The 17,685-nt window shown below is 38.7% G+C and overlaps 2 protein-coding genes and 1 pseudogene across 2 annotated transcripts in view; 1 reads left to right on the top strand and 2 right to left on the bottom strand.

The window, feature by feature from the left end:
• The first annotated feature begins 9,297 nt into the window (after positions 1–9,297).
• On the top strand, positions 9,298–12,203 carry LOC113665413 (uncharacterized). Its single transcript, XM_027181083.2, has one exon. The coding sequence runs from the start codon at positions 9,694–9,696 to the stop codon at positions 11,422–11,424; it is 1,731 nt and encodes a 576-aa protein (XP_027036884.2). The 5' UTR covers positions 9,298–9,693; the 3' UTR covers positions 11,425–12,203.
• Positions 12,204–13,337: 1,134 nt separating this feature from the next.
• On the bottom strand, positions 13,338–16,509 carry LOC113668142 (uncharacterized; annotated as a pseudogene).
• A 1,109-nt stretch (positions 16,510–17,618) lies between these two features.
• Positions 17,619–17,685, bottom strand: part of LOC149040344 (zinc finger MYM-type protein 1-like) — a 1,985-nt gene continuing 1,918 nt past the window's right edge. The window contains exon 1 of the mRNA XM_089183453.1: positions 17,619–17,685. This exon is cut by the window's right edge and continues 1,918 nt beyond it. The gene's annotated coding sequence lies outside the window, so the exon portion shown is untranslated.

Raw genomic sequence — 17,685 nt, 5'->3', positions numbered from 1 at the left:
CGTTCGATGGATCACTCCGAAGACCAATATCTTAGGAAATTTTTCTTAACCACACCACAACACTATTTCACTTGGGGTGATTTGCTCATGCAGGCCATCTGGAAGTTCCTGTTTATAAAGGTGCCTGCCGGTGACACTAACCAAACTGTCAATTTGACACTTTAAAAACTAATCAACACCTGATTAGTGAATCAATTTGAACTACGAACATTCAATGTTTCTTCTCTTTTTAATGCTTATTTCTTCGTAGATTTTTGTGCTCTTGTCGGTAAGATTTTTTCAAAAATTGTCGTTATCATTATCAACAGAACATAACCTACAAAAACTAGTCTTCTTTAAAGCTTGCCAAAAGCATCACGTACATTATTCTCAGTAATCTTAGTATTACATAGTCAAGATTTGATTAAACTGAAATAAGAAGATCAATATACAAATTGTAAGAACAACATCACCAGAATCTAGGTTAAAATAGATAAGTTTTACGAAGAATTCAACGCTTAGAGAGTGATAAATTACAACAGGATGAACAAAAAAGTTCGAGAAGGGGGCCGATGAATTAAAAGCCCGGAAGATGAAAGAAAAAGATGTTTACAAAAACAGCCACCTCGAGCGAGTGTGTTGTATAAAAGCTCTAAATAAAGAAAGTGTTAACTATACTAATTTAAAAATGAAGAAAGTTTTTTCCCCAATAATGAATTGGTCAGAAAATAAACTTGAGAAAGAGAACTAAGAATGACAGAAAATATAGGATGGCAATTTCAAGGAGGGCCTGGTGCAAAAATTAGCTTAAGCAAAAGCAACTGCACACTGGTGCTGTCATCCACAGAAATCTAAAAACACGTAGTTTACTCAAAGAAGCTGTACCAACCCGCCTTCACGACAAGAGAAGGTATGAGTTGATCAAAAAAGACAACAGCTGACAGTAAGCTAGGCTCAGATTCTACTTTAAAATGCTCTGTTTATTCACTTGATATTTCTATATACCATGAAACCATCCATTGTCATAACCAATGTACAACTACCGTCTCCACAAACACCAAGACTCGTCGTGTGACAGTGGATAGGGAGTGTGTCTGATCCAAGGTACAAAGCGCAAACTTAGTTACTGATTGGCCCGCTAGTAAGATCAAAACACGATGAAATGAATTATATCATATCTGGAATTACGGATGTTATTCAAATAAAGAAATGAATTTTACAAGGTAGATGAAAAAAATTGCCAAAATGTTTACATAGAGAAATGTCTAACATAATTCGGGTTCCAAAAGGACTCGAACCCATGCCCCCAATGAGCACACCATGGCCTCTAGCTGAGCCATATACTGAAAAAGGAGACCTAAGTTTTAGTACAGGTTTTTGAAATTTTTTTCATTAAAATGAGTTAATGAGCTTTGTTAATTAAACTGAAAAGGCTCTAATTAGTCTTAACTACACAGTGCTCTTCCTTATTCCTACTTTGTTTTTATTGTGTTTTTTTCTCCATGCGTATTTTTTCTAAAGAACCTTTATACTTGTAATTCCTAGAAACCTATCATAATCAGTCCAGAAGAGTTATCAAATTTGATAACCTAGCCCAGTAATGGACTCCTGCCTATCGCTGCTCAGATTCAAGTCCACGTGACATATTACTGAGGCAACAATACCATAATCAACATGTGGTCCGAAGACCGAACCACACTGACTTCATTGAGCTGACAGACTGTTTAAGCTAACTTGTGATTGTAGCTTAAATTGTCGAAATAGAAAGGTAAATACTTTGTAACCATCCCGGACCGATAATAAGGATGGAGAAAAATGATAATAATAATAATAATAATAATAATAATAATAATAATGATGATGATGATGATGATGATAGCAATAATAGTGATAATAATAATAATAATAATTATGATAACAATAAAAACTGCAAAAACTTGCTTCAAAGCTAGAAGTTGCTCTGAAGTTGCCAAGCGTAATTAGGACAGGCCTAGTTAAAAAACCTGATGAGATTTGATTTAGTTTTTTCTTTAAATAGCTTTCATGAAATTTAACTACGATAAATATGGTAAACTGGATCGGAATAAAGTCAGCAATTTCAAATTTTGCAGCCATGAGCAAGACAATCATAAAAAAAGTCTAACAACTTAACCGTATTTTCATCTATAGCGGTAAAGTCTTTTTAATGCTGCCTATTGGTGCGTTTTAAAATTATTGGAATGTGGATAGAAAACATTTTCTGAGTTTCTAAGAGTGAAACTGCCTCTTTCCACATCGAGAGAATATAATCTATTTATAACCTCTTGTCCTCCTAGTCAGGCGCAGTGTGGGAGGGTTTCAGTCCAGCGGACTGAACTCCACTTGAGAAAAGAACGAGAGGAAGACCAGGAGACTTGGCAACGAGCAGTTGAATAAGACATGCGGGTAAGCGAAGCCAGCCAAGGAAAGCTGAGAAAGAAAGCGAGGACAGGCAGCAGAGGCGGTCTCTGGCAATGGCCTGAGATGTGTAAAGGCACAACGAGAATTGAATGACTATGCAGGCGGAGCTGAGCTGAAGAACAAGAAGACAGTGAGAGGAAAACCCGAGACGACGAGATGACACGACGACACGACGAGATGACACGACGACACGACGAGATGACACGACGACACGACGAGATGGGAACACAGCACGACGCAATAATGTAGCAACATGACGAGATGAGTGTTTGGCATGACGAGATGACAAGACGACACGACGAAATGAACATTTTTTTCTGAGATTTGACGCCATAGTTACCGTTGAGGATTTAGCAATTGTCGACTGAGAAATATGGGCCGACAGTATAGTAGATACATGTACTAATCCTTACAAACCAACCAAGTATGCAAGGAATGGTCGAAAGAGGGATGTTTTCGAAATATGAAAAAACGAAAAATTTGCATCTATTGCAATCAGGAACCTTTCAGGTTTCTCTAGGAAATTGTTTTTCCTAATCATAGAATATTGTGAACATGAAAACTGCCGGAATCGTACCTCCCAAGTTAACAAGTATGAGCTGCTACATACCTATGAAACAAAGCATACCTTTCTCGCATTCTTTTCCAACGAACCTGGAGGGCACACACATTTGCATCTGCACCTCTCTTTTTCTAGAAAGCTAGTCCCACCGTTCTCACAGGGATTTGGAGAGTTGAAAACCTTTAAAAAGAAGGTAGTTCAGTACCTCTGCTAGCTTAAAATTCGATGTTATTTGATTCCCTTTTATATTCCTTAAAAAGGAACTGAACAGATGTTTTCTCTGTTTTCTCTGTTTTCACTCTTCTAACTAAATCGGTAATACTACAGCCACATGCTCAAAGTTGATCTTTGTATACCCTACAAACTCAAAACCATTCAAACTTACAAACATACTTGGAAATAAAGTTCGCGTCCACGAGCCGTAAATTGTCGAATAGTTATAGAGCATGGTTTCATGGATTTTCGGTTTGCATGGACCAAAGAGACAAACAATAATACTTGAATTAAAATCACAAAAATCGTCGAAAGTGCCGTTCTTACCTCTGCACAAAAATCAAGAAGGACTTAGTTAAGGTCATCCAAGGAGAAGCGGATACTTAAGAACTTGGTCTGATTCATGCATTACCCTATAGTAGAATATCGAACCCTTATACGTAAACAAACAAAATCAGATTGAAAGGCATGTTTAAAGTAACCAATCAAATTACAAGAAATGAAAGATGGAGAAATCCATCCGAAATATTCTGTTTTACTTTCAAATTAGATTTTAAAAAAGTGCTTCCGTTTCCTCTTTATTCATTCTGTGTGCTGGATGAATAAAAAGCGGGTGCTGAACTTAAAACCTTTTCTGCGGCGATTGAATTTTGCAATATCAAAATGGATGTGATCAATTGGCGGCTTGGGTCTGAAATATACTTTAGATTGCAAATCGGACTGATTCTGCGCACTCGTTCCATTTTGGAATCACACGTATAATATCATCAGGGCGTACGTCCACGTGAATCCACTTCAGAGCTTAACCCCACCTCTGAATCGATAGGAAATTTTCCTCACAAGGTCCTGCCGAAGGGTCGTTATGTTTTCCTCCAAAACCCTAATCATGTCAGCATCAGTTGTCAGCTTTTTCATGTTCTCCTCTAAAGCCCTAATCTTGTCAACATCATCACCGACGTTCCATTAATCTAGTGATGAACTTTTGTAAAAGGGCATGACTACACCCCAGGATTTTAAGGAAATATTTACTCTCGCTGTAAAACGGGAGTGAATCCTAATTTTAAGTAACTTGCAAAGTCACTGCTCGCCCAGCGGTTTTTTTCAAAGAAAGAATCTAAAATATATATGGAACCCCGGTTTTTGTCGTGTAGGACACCCCCTGAGCATGAGGTCGATCATTCCAGCCATCTCATTTCAGTTTGGAGAATGTCTAACCCCCTTCACGACAAAAGTAGAATTTCTATAGTTTCAAAAGAGGCAAACTTTTTAGCTTCGAGCGTGAGTAGAAACTCCTCAAGATCCACGAAATGTAAGTAAAAGAAAATAAAGCAAGAGAAAACAATGAAAACCCTCACTTTTGTAGAAAAATCTTTCAATGTGTTTCTATTAAAAAGTAAACGGCCATGTGTTAACTCTTATTTTGACTTACGAGATTTTCACTTAACTGCAAACCTCCACTTTTGTAGCATTCACAATCGCCGATTTTTCCGGACACCGTTAGCAAACTTAGAATAGGGCAACAACTGAAATCAAGCATGCGATGATAACTGGGCCTGGATATCGCCAATTTGATCGCTTCACCTAGTTCGATATACCTTCCATCGTTTCGTAAAATGTGTTCGATGAATCAACTTCCGCTTCAACTTGACCGATGTCTTCTTTTAAGTTATCTCTGATTTGTTTTAGATACACCGGTTTCTCCATAATAAGATCCTCGCCGTTGTAAGTGCGCGCCAATTTGAGTCGATCTATAAATGTCTTGAACCATCTAATCTTAGCTAAATTTAACAATGACCCCATTTTTGGTTTTGATAATCATCTGCTCCTCAGTGAGCGTGTATAATTGCGTATTTACAAAGATTTTCTGATGTGCCCCCAACTTAATTGGAAATTTATCACATCAGAAACTTATCACAGATACGCAATTATTCGGTACGCTCAGTGTTGATGGGGGCAAGAAGATATTTATCTGTGCTTGATGTTGTAATTTGAATTTTCTGATCAAAGACTCCTTGAAGTCTGAAGTTAAAAAAAACATAGAAACGAAGGAAACAAAAACAAAACAAAGAAAACAAATTAAAAACAAAAAATTTTTGTTAACAAAATTAGCATTCAAACTCCTAGTAGTTAGTTCCATCCGAGACAAGACGGGTTTTTTTTAGCCCATAAGAAAAAATTTATTAGAAGAATACAGAAGCACCGATTCACAACTGTCATTTCTTTCTGCTCAAGACAATAAACATACTGTATGTTGACCTTATTAAGTTTTAATTTATGCAAATATGTCACGGCCGACCGCGTCTGCTTCACTCACCGGGAGGGGGGGAGGGAAGAGAAGATAGAGTCAAGGAGAAAGCGAGGTTCACATCCCAGCTTAACTTATCTTGGTAAACTGCTGAGTAAATTGATTTTGATTGGTTCCATAGAATCTATGAGTAGCGTCTTTTTTCCCAAATACTGACGCCACCAAACGGTAGTTAACGTTCCTGTGCTGTAAGGCAAAGAGCAGCAGGATAACTTTCCTTTCTAACTTCCTTAAATACAAAAAAGAACGTGGTGTATTAAGGACTGCACGTTGAAGCCTCGTTGGCAATCGCAGTCGCCAGTTTACAAGCGTCTGTGTGGTTTTAGACGTACAGACGGCACACGTTGTCAAGCACACAACAGGATAAGAAAGTACAATCTAAAAATCAAGAAATTTTCTTTTATACTAAACTCTTATGGACCTTAAAATAACAATTGTCCACCCTTGAAGATCACGACGTTTTTAATATACGATTGCTACTCTAAATATTTTCCAACTAAGTCGGAATAGATTGACTTTTAGCTGAATAAACAATTTAAAAGTGACCTTAAACATCGCTGTTTCTAAAAATAATCTCTTTCTACCAAATTTCGTTGAAACCTAATATAGCCAATGAGATGATCAGTTGTACATATTAATAATGGTACTTTTATCCATAGCGTACAAGGTAATATATCATGAAAGCAGGCCTAATGCACATGCAAATGAAGTAACTCGAAGCGGTGCCTTCAATACGTTTGTTTACCTTCCGGTATTTCTAAGAACCCAAAGGGATTGTCTACGAAATAGATCAGTACTTTAAAGAAAAAAATGTCACTAAGATGTTCGCGGCTTTTCACGAATTTCCATCATTAAAACACTGACAATTTTTGTCACTCCGAACCAACTAGGAGTTCTGGGCTTTAAGAGAGGTTCTGACTGATGTCAAAACGAGGCGACAGTTTTCTTTAAACAACAGTTACTTTACTTTCGCCCGCAGATCCATTGAGCACGGCGATGCGACCACCCGCAGTCACTGCAATCCTTGGTGCAATATATTCCTTTTTCTCCTGGACATCCTTATCCTCGTATACATGAAAACTGGTCACGAGTTTGCCGCATTCACTGAACACTGAAACTTTTACGATTCCATCTGATCTGTTCGCAATGAGGACATGTTTGCTCGGGGAATGGAATGCTACAGTTTCATTTCCCTTTGCTTTAATTTCTTCGTACATTTGATGCGGCTGTGTTTTTCCACCGAATTTTTTCACGCTACCATCGTCGTTCAATACCAATACGATTCCATTATCAGTAATAGCTATATCTTTTGGTTTCAAGGGGGTGTTTGACTCTTGGGACTTCTTTTGCTCTTTTGTGTCTTTGTCTTCAGGCTCTTTAGATTTCCTGGCGCCTTTAGGGGTGCTTTCAGAACGATCTGTCTCTTTCTGTGCTTTGGGCTCTGTAGGGTCTTCTTCATTTGGACTCTTTAATCCATTTGCCTCTTCAGGTTCACTGGGTTCTGCTGGGTCTTCCGGCACAATGCTGCGGACGTACCGGCCGTTCTTATGCGCATAAAGTTCCACCACACATCGATCCGATGCAGGTTCCTCGTTAATGACAAGGATTTCCTTGTTGTCATTGGCGACCAGCGAGCAGCGTACTGATCCTTCCCTCAAGCGAAACCTGCTTTTCAAGTTACCGTTTTGATCAAACACACGGACTTCGTGGTGATATTTATCTATCATGATCAGCACGAACAGATTATCTTCGTGATCAGTACTTACACCACAGACATCTTCGTCAGCCAATCGACGACTGAGGGGTTGGAAAGAGCGCAAAAAGATTCCCTTTTCGTCGAAAATTTTAACCATCTGATCACCTTTGTCTACTACTATGAAATGTCCCTCTTTGTTTATGGCAATGTCTTGTGCAACCTTCAACTTTTTTTCTTTTTCGGGGCCTTGACCAAATGACCATGGAAAGCGACAGCGCTCCATATCGCCATTTTTAGAAAGCGTTTCAGAAACTCTTATGTCGCGCAATGGGTCGACTTTCTTCTTTTCCACCTCAATGAAGGGCCAAATCCAACAACGTTCGTCGTGTTTGTCAGCAATTTTAGCAATTCGGCTAATTTCGTAAACGACGCTATTAGTGTGATACACACCCAAGAAACAGTTTTTGGTGTATTCGTCGCCTCTGAAGGGATCTTTTTTTCCGCTTCTAAAGATATTTCTAAAAATTTCCTTGACCTTTTCCATTTTATTAAGATATCCAAGCCAAATTTTACAAACCGGCAGTGCCCTCGAGGGATCTTTAATCTTTGTCAGTATGGCAGCCGTAACGCCAATATTGGCAGCAAGAATCTGCTCAGCTGTTGAAAGGCCATCGCTATTAAAAGCAGCCCTTGCATTATCACAAGCCTTCTCGAACATTTCCCGGGCATCCTTAAGCCCTTTGGCTGCTTCATCGAGGTCAGCCAGCTTTGATAAATGTGTCATGGTCTCTGTCAGCAAAGATGCTTCTACAAAAGTGTCAATTATTTTTAATTCTGCACGCGGTGTCTTTTCCACCTGGTCACGATTTTGGTTGTTTAACTCCTTCTCCAAGTATTCCAGGCCTATTTGAAACTCTTGCAAACTTGTTTTAAGCTTCTCTTTTTTCTGATTCTTGATTAGTAACGCGACTTCGTCAATACGGCTTATGATTAAATGCAACAGCGTTTTGTGTTTTGTATCGTCATCTTGAAGCATTTTGAAAGCTAGCCTCTGGCAAGCCCTCAAACTAAACCCACAGAGACCTAGTAGCAACGAAGATGCTAATTCCATCTCTTACACTTTTTTACTTTGCTGAGCTCCTAACCAACCTACACTGAACAATAGATACGTTGGTATGTCAGTCGACAATCAATGCGTCAAAATGAAAGCTCTGAAAATAAATGAAACTTGAAAAGGATATAAGAATAAGAATAAAAGACCGCAATGTCAATCACGTGTGAAAAAACAATGAGTCTCACAAGGCCCGAAAGTAGACAGCTTGTTTGAATAAAGACACCATTCATCAACAAAATGACACAGGGATAACAAAGGGTATTTTCAAGTCTGAAAAAGCTTCATTTGCATCGCGTCGTTGACATCTTTGACTGTTTGAAAACGTAACATATCTTTAATCATTTTGGAGGCCATCCAAGTTAAAAAAAAATGTGAGGCTCTTTCACTTGAGCTTGAAACACATCACTTTAAAGAGGATACAAAAAGAACTACGTTTCTGGGAAATTTCCGCACAGCCCCATACTTCATTATGCATTCAGTTCTTGACTAGAGAAAACAATGACTAAAACAATACATTGCCATTGGGAAAACAGATTTGTTTTACAATAGTATGGGGCTGTGCGGAAATTTTACCGAAGCCTCTCCCTCCTTCACGAGTTGCTTTTCCCAGAAAAAAAATAATATTTACACTGTAACCAAAAGTGGTGACTCGAGAGATAAAAATTTACTTTCTTTGGATGACATCTTGACATTCTTGCGTAAAAGTTTTTCATACGCTTAGTTTAGCACAGATAATTGATTTGGAGTGATTCCATAGTCGCAGGACGAGCGTCGTTTTTGAACAATAAAGACTGAATGCACGGCCCAATTTTTTTAGCTCTTAATTATCTCTGTCAAGCGCGTCTTGTAAACAGGATTTCTTAAATCGCATCCTGGGTGTTTATTTTCGGGCAATACTGTTTGAAAGGCAGGCCTAGTATCTTATAGATACCTACGTTTTTTTTCCTTCTTGAACTGCATTCAATTCATGTAAACATAAATGATTACTATAGAAGTAGGGCACTTCATCATATGCTAATTAGATTGGTCTCTTTTTCTTTCTGGGTTTTTAAATTCTGATTCACGCTGAATACCAAGTTCAGTTTTAGTTTGTGCAAATTCATGCTTGAGGAACATGACACGTCTCTTGTGATAGCTAATCAAACTCTGGAGAAATGTGGTACAACTCGAACTTTCTACAAATGCATCATACAGACCCCCCATCATAAAGGTCAAGTCAATAAAATTGATGCGTTTTTTGTGACAGATACCGCCGGATCGATCATACAAGATTCTCTATTTGAATAATCACAAGAAATTCATCAGAGACAATTTTCGCTGTTACACTGCACATCCGTAAGATTGAAGCTGAGAGGCTGTCGCGAACTATTTTTTCTTCAGACGAGATGGCTTCAGGTGGAAAAGATCTGTTTGAGGCTGCTATTAGCTTGCTTACGAGAAAGGCTCGGAAGACGACAGGAAGGATGATGGAAGAATTCGTCGTCAATGAAATCGAATTGATAAAATTTCAATTGGATGCACTCGCAAAATCACATCTTTTAACAAGTATTACTTTGTTTAAAGAAGGTCTACTTTCCCTTTTCAAAGTATTAGACAGAAACGAAAGAGGTGATTATCGCTCAAAAACAGCACAATTAACCGCAGATTTATCTGCAGAAAATCAGAAGGACGCGTCCCAAGAATCACCAACAGATCGTTCGAGTTCATTTTATGGGGGTTTGCAAGACTTCAAACTGGCAAAGTTGGATGAGGAAGGCCACCGAGCGCTATTGACTGCGAAAGAAGATTTTCACCAGGCCCGCCTGAAAGCAACAGAAGCGTTCAATAATGAAGGTCTGAGCACGTTGAATCGCGTTCAAGCAATAGCCATCCGTGTTGCAGCAAAAATTCTCGAAAACGTGGATCATCCCCAAGAGGCGTTAGCGGTATGCAAAATGTCTCTTGAAGATCTGCACTCCTTGAAGAAAGTGCGGGAAAGTTTTAGCGGAGAACTAACGAAGGGTTTTGGCAGACCTCTCTTTGGCAAAGAAGAGCGTAGGCAGATAATTGCGTCTGTTTGTCAAATAAACCGGGCCATCTACGACGTCATGTCGATTATCGGTAAAAGTGGGGAACTGCTCTCGCTACCTTTGATCGGCGAGGGAAAGGATACAATAAATCCACTGCATGACTCCAGAGTCGCCGAAGTTCTTTGTAGACTTGATATGGAGCAGTTTTCCGTCCAGCCCTTGACACTTGGCCAACAAGACGGAAAAGACAACCAGCTTAAAATACCACAGGGTATTGCTGCAGACTCACAAGGTTGCATCATTGTTGGCGATGAATGGGATTGCAATGTTAAAGTTTACGATCGCTTTGGCAAGTTCCAGTACTCATTTCCGTGTCCTCCGAGTGACGAGCCCAACACAGTCTCAAGCATTGCGGATGTAGCTACCGATGACAGTGACAACGCCTATATCTTGATTGAGGTGGAGAAGTCGACGATTGCATACTACCAAGTATATGTGTTTACGAAGCAGGCTGTGTCACAATGCTTTTCTCTCAAAGAAGAGCCCAGAAAAGTCTTAAAGATGACATTGAACAGAGAAAACGAAGTTCTCGTGATAGCCGACGTTTTGGACCAAAGCTGTTCCAAGAGCATTGTGGCGGTTTACAACAAAGCAGGGCAGTTCATGCGCAGCTTCGGAGAACAACATTTAAAATGTTCACAAGATTTGACTGTAGCTGGAGATGGCCGTATTCTTGTCCTGGACAAGGACGATGATTGCTCTCTTACCGTTCACGTCTTTTTTCCTAATGGAAAACATTCATTCCAGTTTAACGTAGATAAACAAGAAGGACCTTCTAACCAAAGATCAAGGCCCTCCATTGCTTTTCACCAAGCACTTAGTCATGTAGCTGTGGCTGTACCTTGTAAGAATTCTATGGGGACGGGATACTGCGTAAAAATTACCATTTACGCCTTAAAAGATGACAGACATGAATCTGTTCGCAGCATTGAACTCGCCGCGAATGAACAGGTTTCTACCCGAGGAATCACAGTCACCTTTAAGGGACACGTCGCAGTCGCTATACTTGATAGGAGCGAAGGTAACAGCAGAGCGATTTTTGTGTAGAACAAGGCTGTGGTATCGCATCAAATCGATGTGTTTACGTTTGTTAATGACTATGACAATTCTTCTTTCAAAACATATGTTGAAGATTTGAGTGCTGCAGCTGTTTAATCTCATTGTAGTCGCTGCATAGTTGCAAAGAAAAAGAAGAAGAAGCAAAGTTTTATTTGTCACACGAAAGGAAATGGAACCAAAGACAGATCAAGAACAGGATCGTTATCCAGTGAAAACCTACGACGTAGAGAATTCGAAAAACAAAACTTATTAAAAACTGTCCGGCTCAGTGATTTACTTAACTACTGTCTAAAATTTATGAGCGATGGAGTTGTTAGATATCAATGTAAATTTGAGATTAAATGTTTCAGCTAAGATCTAGTTTAGATTAGGATTTTAAGATAACATAAGTTTTAAAACTTGCGTCTGGAATGTTTACAAACAACACATCTGTTCACAGTGCTGCATAGTTTCATGAATATATAGACTTTGTTCTAATGGGATAGTTTAGGTCGCCAAAAGACCCACGTACCCGTAGATATCAGACTTATATCAGCTTCACTGAACAGTTTTGAGTCTTGCCACTTTCTTAGTATGTAACATTTGGCTTATATCTCTAACTATTAAGGTAATTCCCTTGAAATTGTTTTATTATCAAACTTTTTTTGAAACTTGGTATAATTAACATTCATGATATAAACATTAAAAAAATGCAATAAAAAAATGGGGTCACCGTGCTTGTTTACGCGTCAGCGGGCTCTTAAAATGGGTATTTTTACTGGTTGTGCGTTAAAAATTCGAATCACCTTCATACAGAATTTAGCCTTGGTAACTTGAAAGACACAAAATTTTATTTTGAAATTAAAGCTTCTTTTATTAAAATAAACAGTATTGCTTCATTTTACCTATTTCTGATTGCCTGGTTGAGGGGATTTTGCACTTTTACGGACAGTTTCGTGGTTAGCTTGAAGTCCTCGCCTTAGTCAAAATACACTAAGTGCGGAACTATTTTCCAAAAAAAATCATGTTCTATTATCAAAATATTTTTCTTTTTCAAATATGTTCTTCATTAGACTATTCTTAGCAAATGCTCGAAAAAAAAATCGGGTGTCACCGTGCTTGTTTCCTCACAAACTGCCGTGAAAGGTGGACATAGTTTTCAGATCGCAGTCAGGATAGAGAATTTGCGCGGTGGAGACTGGGACGAGACACAAAATGGTGCCCATCGTGTTCGAAGTCTGCTCTCGATATCAAGCTTGTTTTCGGTTGTTTTTATGTATTTGATATTGCCAACACTGAAATTCATACTTGGGAAGAGTGCAAAAATAACAAAGAATGAGGTAACTCAAGATTTGATGAGATTTTATAGTTATGAACCTTTAGTTGAAACAATTTTGTAGCGCTGGCGTTTTGTTAATTCCAGTGAGCTAAGGTTCGATTTTGTTTGCTTTGGGGCTATAAAGGCTTGACAAAGAAACTTGAAGAAAAAGACTGTTGATCCTTATTCTTTGTATGTTTTCTTGTTTGGTTTCTATATACAGCAAAATGTGAATTCTTCACCCATCACTCTAACAAGAGTGATATATACAGTACAATGTAGTACACTCTGAAAAATACAAACTGTACTTTAAAATTTGCTTTTTATAGTTTAGAACCACACTTCAATGTCTCACTGGTCCTCATTGTGACTAGTAAATCTTCCGTGCAAAAATGATTTTCAAACTTTTTATATTTCGTACAACTTTCATGCTTCAACATGTCACTAAATTAAGTTGATCCTCTTGGTCGTTGGTTCCACAGAATCGAATTGAATAAAATATTAATATAGACCCTTTCAGAATTACTGTTTGCATTCTTGTTTGCAACCAAACCAAAAGAGTAAATATTAGTTTTATAAAACATTAATTGCACAAATTGCAATCTTAATTTGCATTATCTATAAAGTGCTGGCATATTTGCGCCAGCACCTGCTTGTTTGAGGAGACTCTGGGTTTGTTGTCAAACCTCTCCATCAGAACTTGCTTCACCCCTTCTTCCTTGCCTCTTTGGTACACCACTTGTGGGTGATGGAGACCCAAACCCGAACTTGCACACTTAATGGCCATTGAGGCGGAAATGTACTTCTCTCTAATTAATGGCTGTAGGGTATTAACCAGAAGATTCTTTTCTTTTAGGAGCTTCTGATAGGATGCCACCCATGAAACTTTGAAGCTGTGCTTTTGTAGCAGTTTGACATTTAGAAACTTGTTCACCAGCTGGTAGAGTGTTTGCGCATCTACAAGAGCATTGTGAGCTTCATAGGATTTACACAGAAGATCTTGTACAAGGTTTTCCTGGCTATGGAGTTTTCTTTCAGGAAGCAATTCCCTGAATGCTGGAAGAGAGTCTGTAAAGCCAGAAACAGTTTTAGCTAAGTCATCCATGACTCCAGTTTTCTCTGCTGCTTGCACCAAGAACCTGGCATCAAAGGATTTGCAATTGTGTGCAACTAAAATGCAAGGCATTCTTGATTTGAGCCGCTCAATGAATTTATTCAGGGCCATATCAATTGCAATGACATCAGTGATTGGCTTCCCATCATAAAACAGCATTCCTCTTTGGAAGGTGAGTTTGTTCACAGCAGATGCTTCTGGTGATATTACATGACAAGGCTTGACATATAGAGAACTCATCTTTACCATCTGTTGCTGCAATTTGTAGGATTTCAGCATCATTACCTGATGTCAACAAAGATAAACAAATTGTAAGATATTGTATTTGCCTGGCTCGACCCAAGGGGAGCTAGCTTCTTGGCATTTGAAGCATAAACCTAAATTGAAGAAGCAAATGGTTTTATTTACTAAAATTTGGTATCTTATAAAGCTTGTGAAACTAAGAAAGAGGTTGATAGTCCCCTAACACTTATAGCTTTATCCCTCAAAGTTATTATTTAGAATACAATCATAAGCACTGACACTATTTTCTTAGAGTTGTGTTTCTCTACTACATGTAAAATGGCGGGAATTGGGAATTTGTGAGGAGTAAGCTGTGCCACCATACATGTACACTATACCTACTTCTATGATCCTTTCCAGGGACTGCCTCAAGCTTTTGTCTGTCAGATCCTTGCCATGGGGAAGGCCTCTGTGTTTGTAGGATGCAGGAGTTTTCAAGTAGCCACACCAGTTGCCACAGGAAGAATGGTCACCATAAGCATGGGGAACGATAGACTTCAGACCATTTTGCACACCTTCTTCATCATCCTTATTCTGCTTTAGTGCATAACCAAAGCATCGCTGGAACTACCGTATCACCATATCTGTCAGGCTTTTGTTTTGGGTCTTGATGAGGTATAGTGAGCTACCAAAGGATCTTTTAGTATGGACTACATCTGACCATTTTTCAACCTCATGCTCAACATTTTTCCTCACTTTGCTTATGGTGGATGAATCATCATCCCCAACAAGAACAGATGCAACTGCATTTTTTTCTCCACAACTGTTAAGCAGAGTAAAACCACAAAAATAACATTTTTTGACATAAAAAGCAAGGGCATTCAAACTACACCTAGGCATTATCTTAAAGTATTTTCTTTTCTGCATTTTTAACATACCCATATTAAAAAAAATATAGGTGCATTTTTATGTTTGCTTTCTTGTCAAATTTTCAGCCATTATTACTAAGGGTGTGAAGTACTGTAAGACTCTCCACTGTTCATAGTTCAAGTGTCATTACTGTAACACCGATATCATAAGACCAGATTCAACAAGTCTCTCTTTGGAGCAATAACACTGTGAATTCAACATATTAACAACTATTATTATAATTATTATTTTATTTTTATCATTACATACCTGGTTAGTAATTACCTTTTGACTAGATCAACACAAACATCAGCTTCCATAGCTTTTGATGAGCCTTCCCAGTTGAGCCTTCCCAGTTAAGCCTGCAGTCGTGTATGCGAGGCTTTTTTGATTGTCTGCTGGCAGTTTCACATGTTGCACACCTTTACAAAAGACATTATGGGTAAAGGTCCTGGGTAACACTTTCAAGAGGAGGCAAATATGGGTGCTGTAATATGTTGAATGATTCTGTACTTTTTGTGGTCAAATTGAAAAAAAAAAACATTGCTCTTGTTGTTTACAACAAGGTACTAGTAGTCAAAATATATGTATATACATTACCTTTTTGACCTTGAACCATAGCAAATCACCTTGCCAGTTTTTAGGTCAACCATGGAGCCAACACCTAATGGTGAAAATACAGATATATTTTATTTAATTAACTTTGACCATTGGCCAACACCAAAACTGTCAGTTAGCTAAAGCACAATCCACAGAAAAAAATAACAGCTTTCTATGAAAATGCATACCCAAATGCACCCTTTTCAATTCTTTCAGATGTAGAATTTGCAGTGTACCTGTCAGGCTGTTGTGGGCTTTTCCCCTTTTTTGCCATCACATGTCAACTGACGCTCCTATGGCCACATTTTCCTTTTCATTATCCTCTTTCCACAGATTTCTTTCGCTTTGCCAACTTTTCAATTTGGGGCCCTACTTCCCTCTCGCGAGCCTTAAGCGTGGACTCTCCAAGTGATGGTACGTTGATAGATGACAACAACTCGTTTACGTGAGTAGGACCTATGCCTGCGTGTAGCATCCCTATAAATATGTCGATTCAACTCATTAAAAAACTGGCTAGATGTTAAATGGATGCTTTAATTGTGGAAAACAATATTTTTAGCAAAATTAAATGTAAACAAACCTGCAGCGAGCTTCGTGTTTACATCAAAGATTGGTCTCCCTCGCGTTGTTCGGGTGCTACGGTGGGTCTTGTTTGTTCGACAGATATTTGTCTCTCCACACTCGGAATTTGAACAGCATATGTATAAGAGTGATCCTAGCCCAGACACTGTTTCTTTTATGCAGTTGGAGAGCCGTAGAGCTGCCCACAGGCTTCACAGCCCCCGTCCAAAGCCTCAGCGAGGACATTTAATTCTACCGACTCGACGGCCGCGAAGTGGAAATCCACTGCAGACTTCCAGATCACGCGCACTTTTTTCATTTTCTTGTTTTTTGAGAGCAGACCAGGAAGCTGTCGGCCGATTTGCGGCATTCCTATTACGAATAAAAGCTTTCGCTCTGCAAAAGCGGCCCTTGTCTGTTCTTTTCACGCAATTAATGTTATGCGCAGAAAAGGTTGCGTATGTTAAGAGCTAATGTCAGCATGCATCAGACAAACAGCGGCAAGTCACCCAAATTTGTTTTCACTCCTACTTTCATATTTTGTAGCCCATTATGTTCTAATAATTGTGGTGTAGTTTTTTTGTAAAAATTTATTTTAGTTTTCGAGAAATAATTTTTTTCGTTCGACCGCTCAAATATGCAAATTTTGACCATGAATATTACCCGAGTTGTGTGACCTCATGTAACGAATGTACTAGACTTACGGTATTTCTGTGAACATAATCCTCTGTTTTATCATCTAAACTTAATTCGCTGTCGTTGTTGAAGCTGGCAAAGAAATATTTATTTTTTGGTGAATATTTTTGTCTGACATACTTTTCCTATGTCGAAAAGTAGCATCAAAACAAAGACAGTTTTAACAATGACCGATATGACAGAATCTACTGAGCTTCAAGCTTTCAAAAGACCAAAGGATGGTTATATTTACGCCAGTAACTAACGGCGTAATTTCTTCCAGTCGGTAGTTATATATGGAAGATTTTACGCCAGTAACTAACGGCGTAATTTCTTCCAGTCGGTAGTTATATATGGAAGATTTTACGCCAGTAACTAACGGCGTAATTTCTTCCAGTCGGTAGTTATATATGGAAGATTTTACGCCAGTAACTAACGGCGTAATTTCTTCCAGTCGGTGATATATATATATATATGTAACATTTTACGCCAGTAGTATAAATTAATTATATTTTAATTTACTATAATTTAATCACCGACTGAGTTAGTGGCGTAAAATCTTACAGTATATAGACTGTGTTAGTCGCATATTACGCCGTTATATATATTCCCCTGTGAAACTCCTCAACGTTAGTCCACTAAAACGGAAGTTCGACCCAAACACTCAAGAATACAGATTGAATAACTACTCGAAAGTCGTCGCAACCCAACGAGTACCGTTCCCTTGGAAAGATATTTCTGCAGATCTAGCCGACGCTTCTGTAAAATTTGTTTTGGACAGCTGCATACCGGGTGACGTAGGCGTACGGGCATTTTTTTGCCAGGGGGGGCAGTGAACCATTTGCCCAAAAAATTCTCACAAGTTGCCCAA

This window comes from Pocillopora damicornis, chromosome 9 (assembly GCF_964200805.1).
Source record: "Pocillopora damicornis chromosome 9, jaPocDami1.2, whole genome shotgun sequence".
Classification (NCBI taxonomy): Eukaryota; Metazoa; Cnidaria; class Anthozoa; order Scleractinia; family Pocilloporidae; genus Pocillopora; species Pocillopora damicornis.
Note: the sequence above shows the minus strand (reverse complement) of the source record. Positions and strands in the feature narration are given on the sequence as shown.

Excerpts from the sequence above, each read along its gene's own strand:
- LOC113665413 (XM_027181083.2), top strand. The coding sequence starts at position 9,694 with ATGGCTTCAGGTGGAAAAGATCTGTTTGAGGCTGCTATTAGCTTGCTT.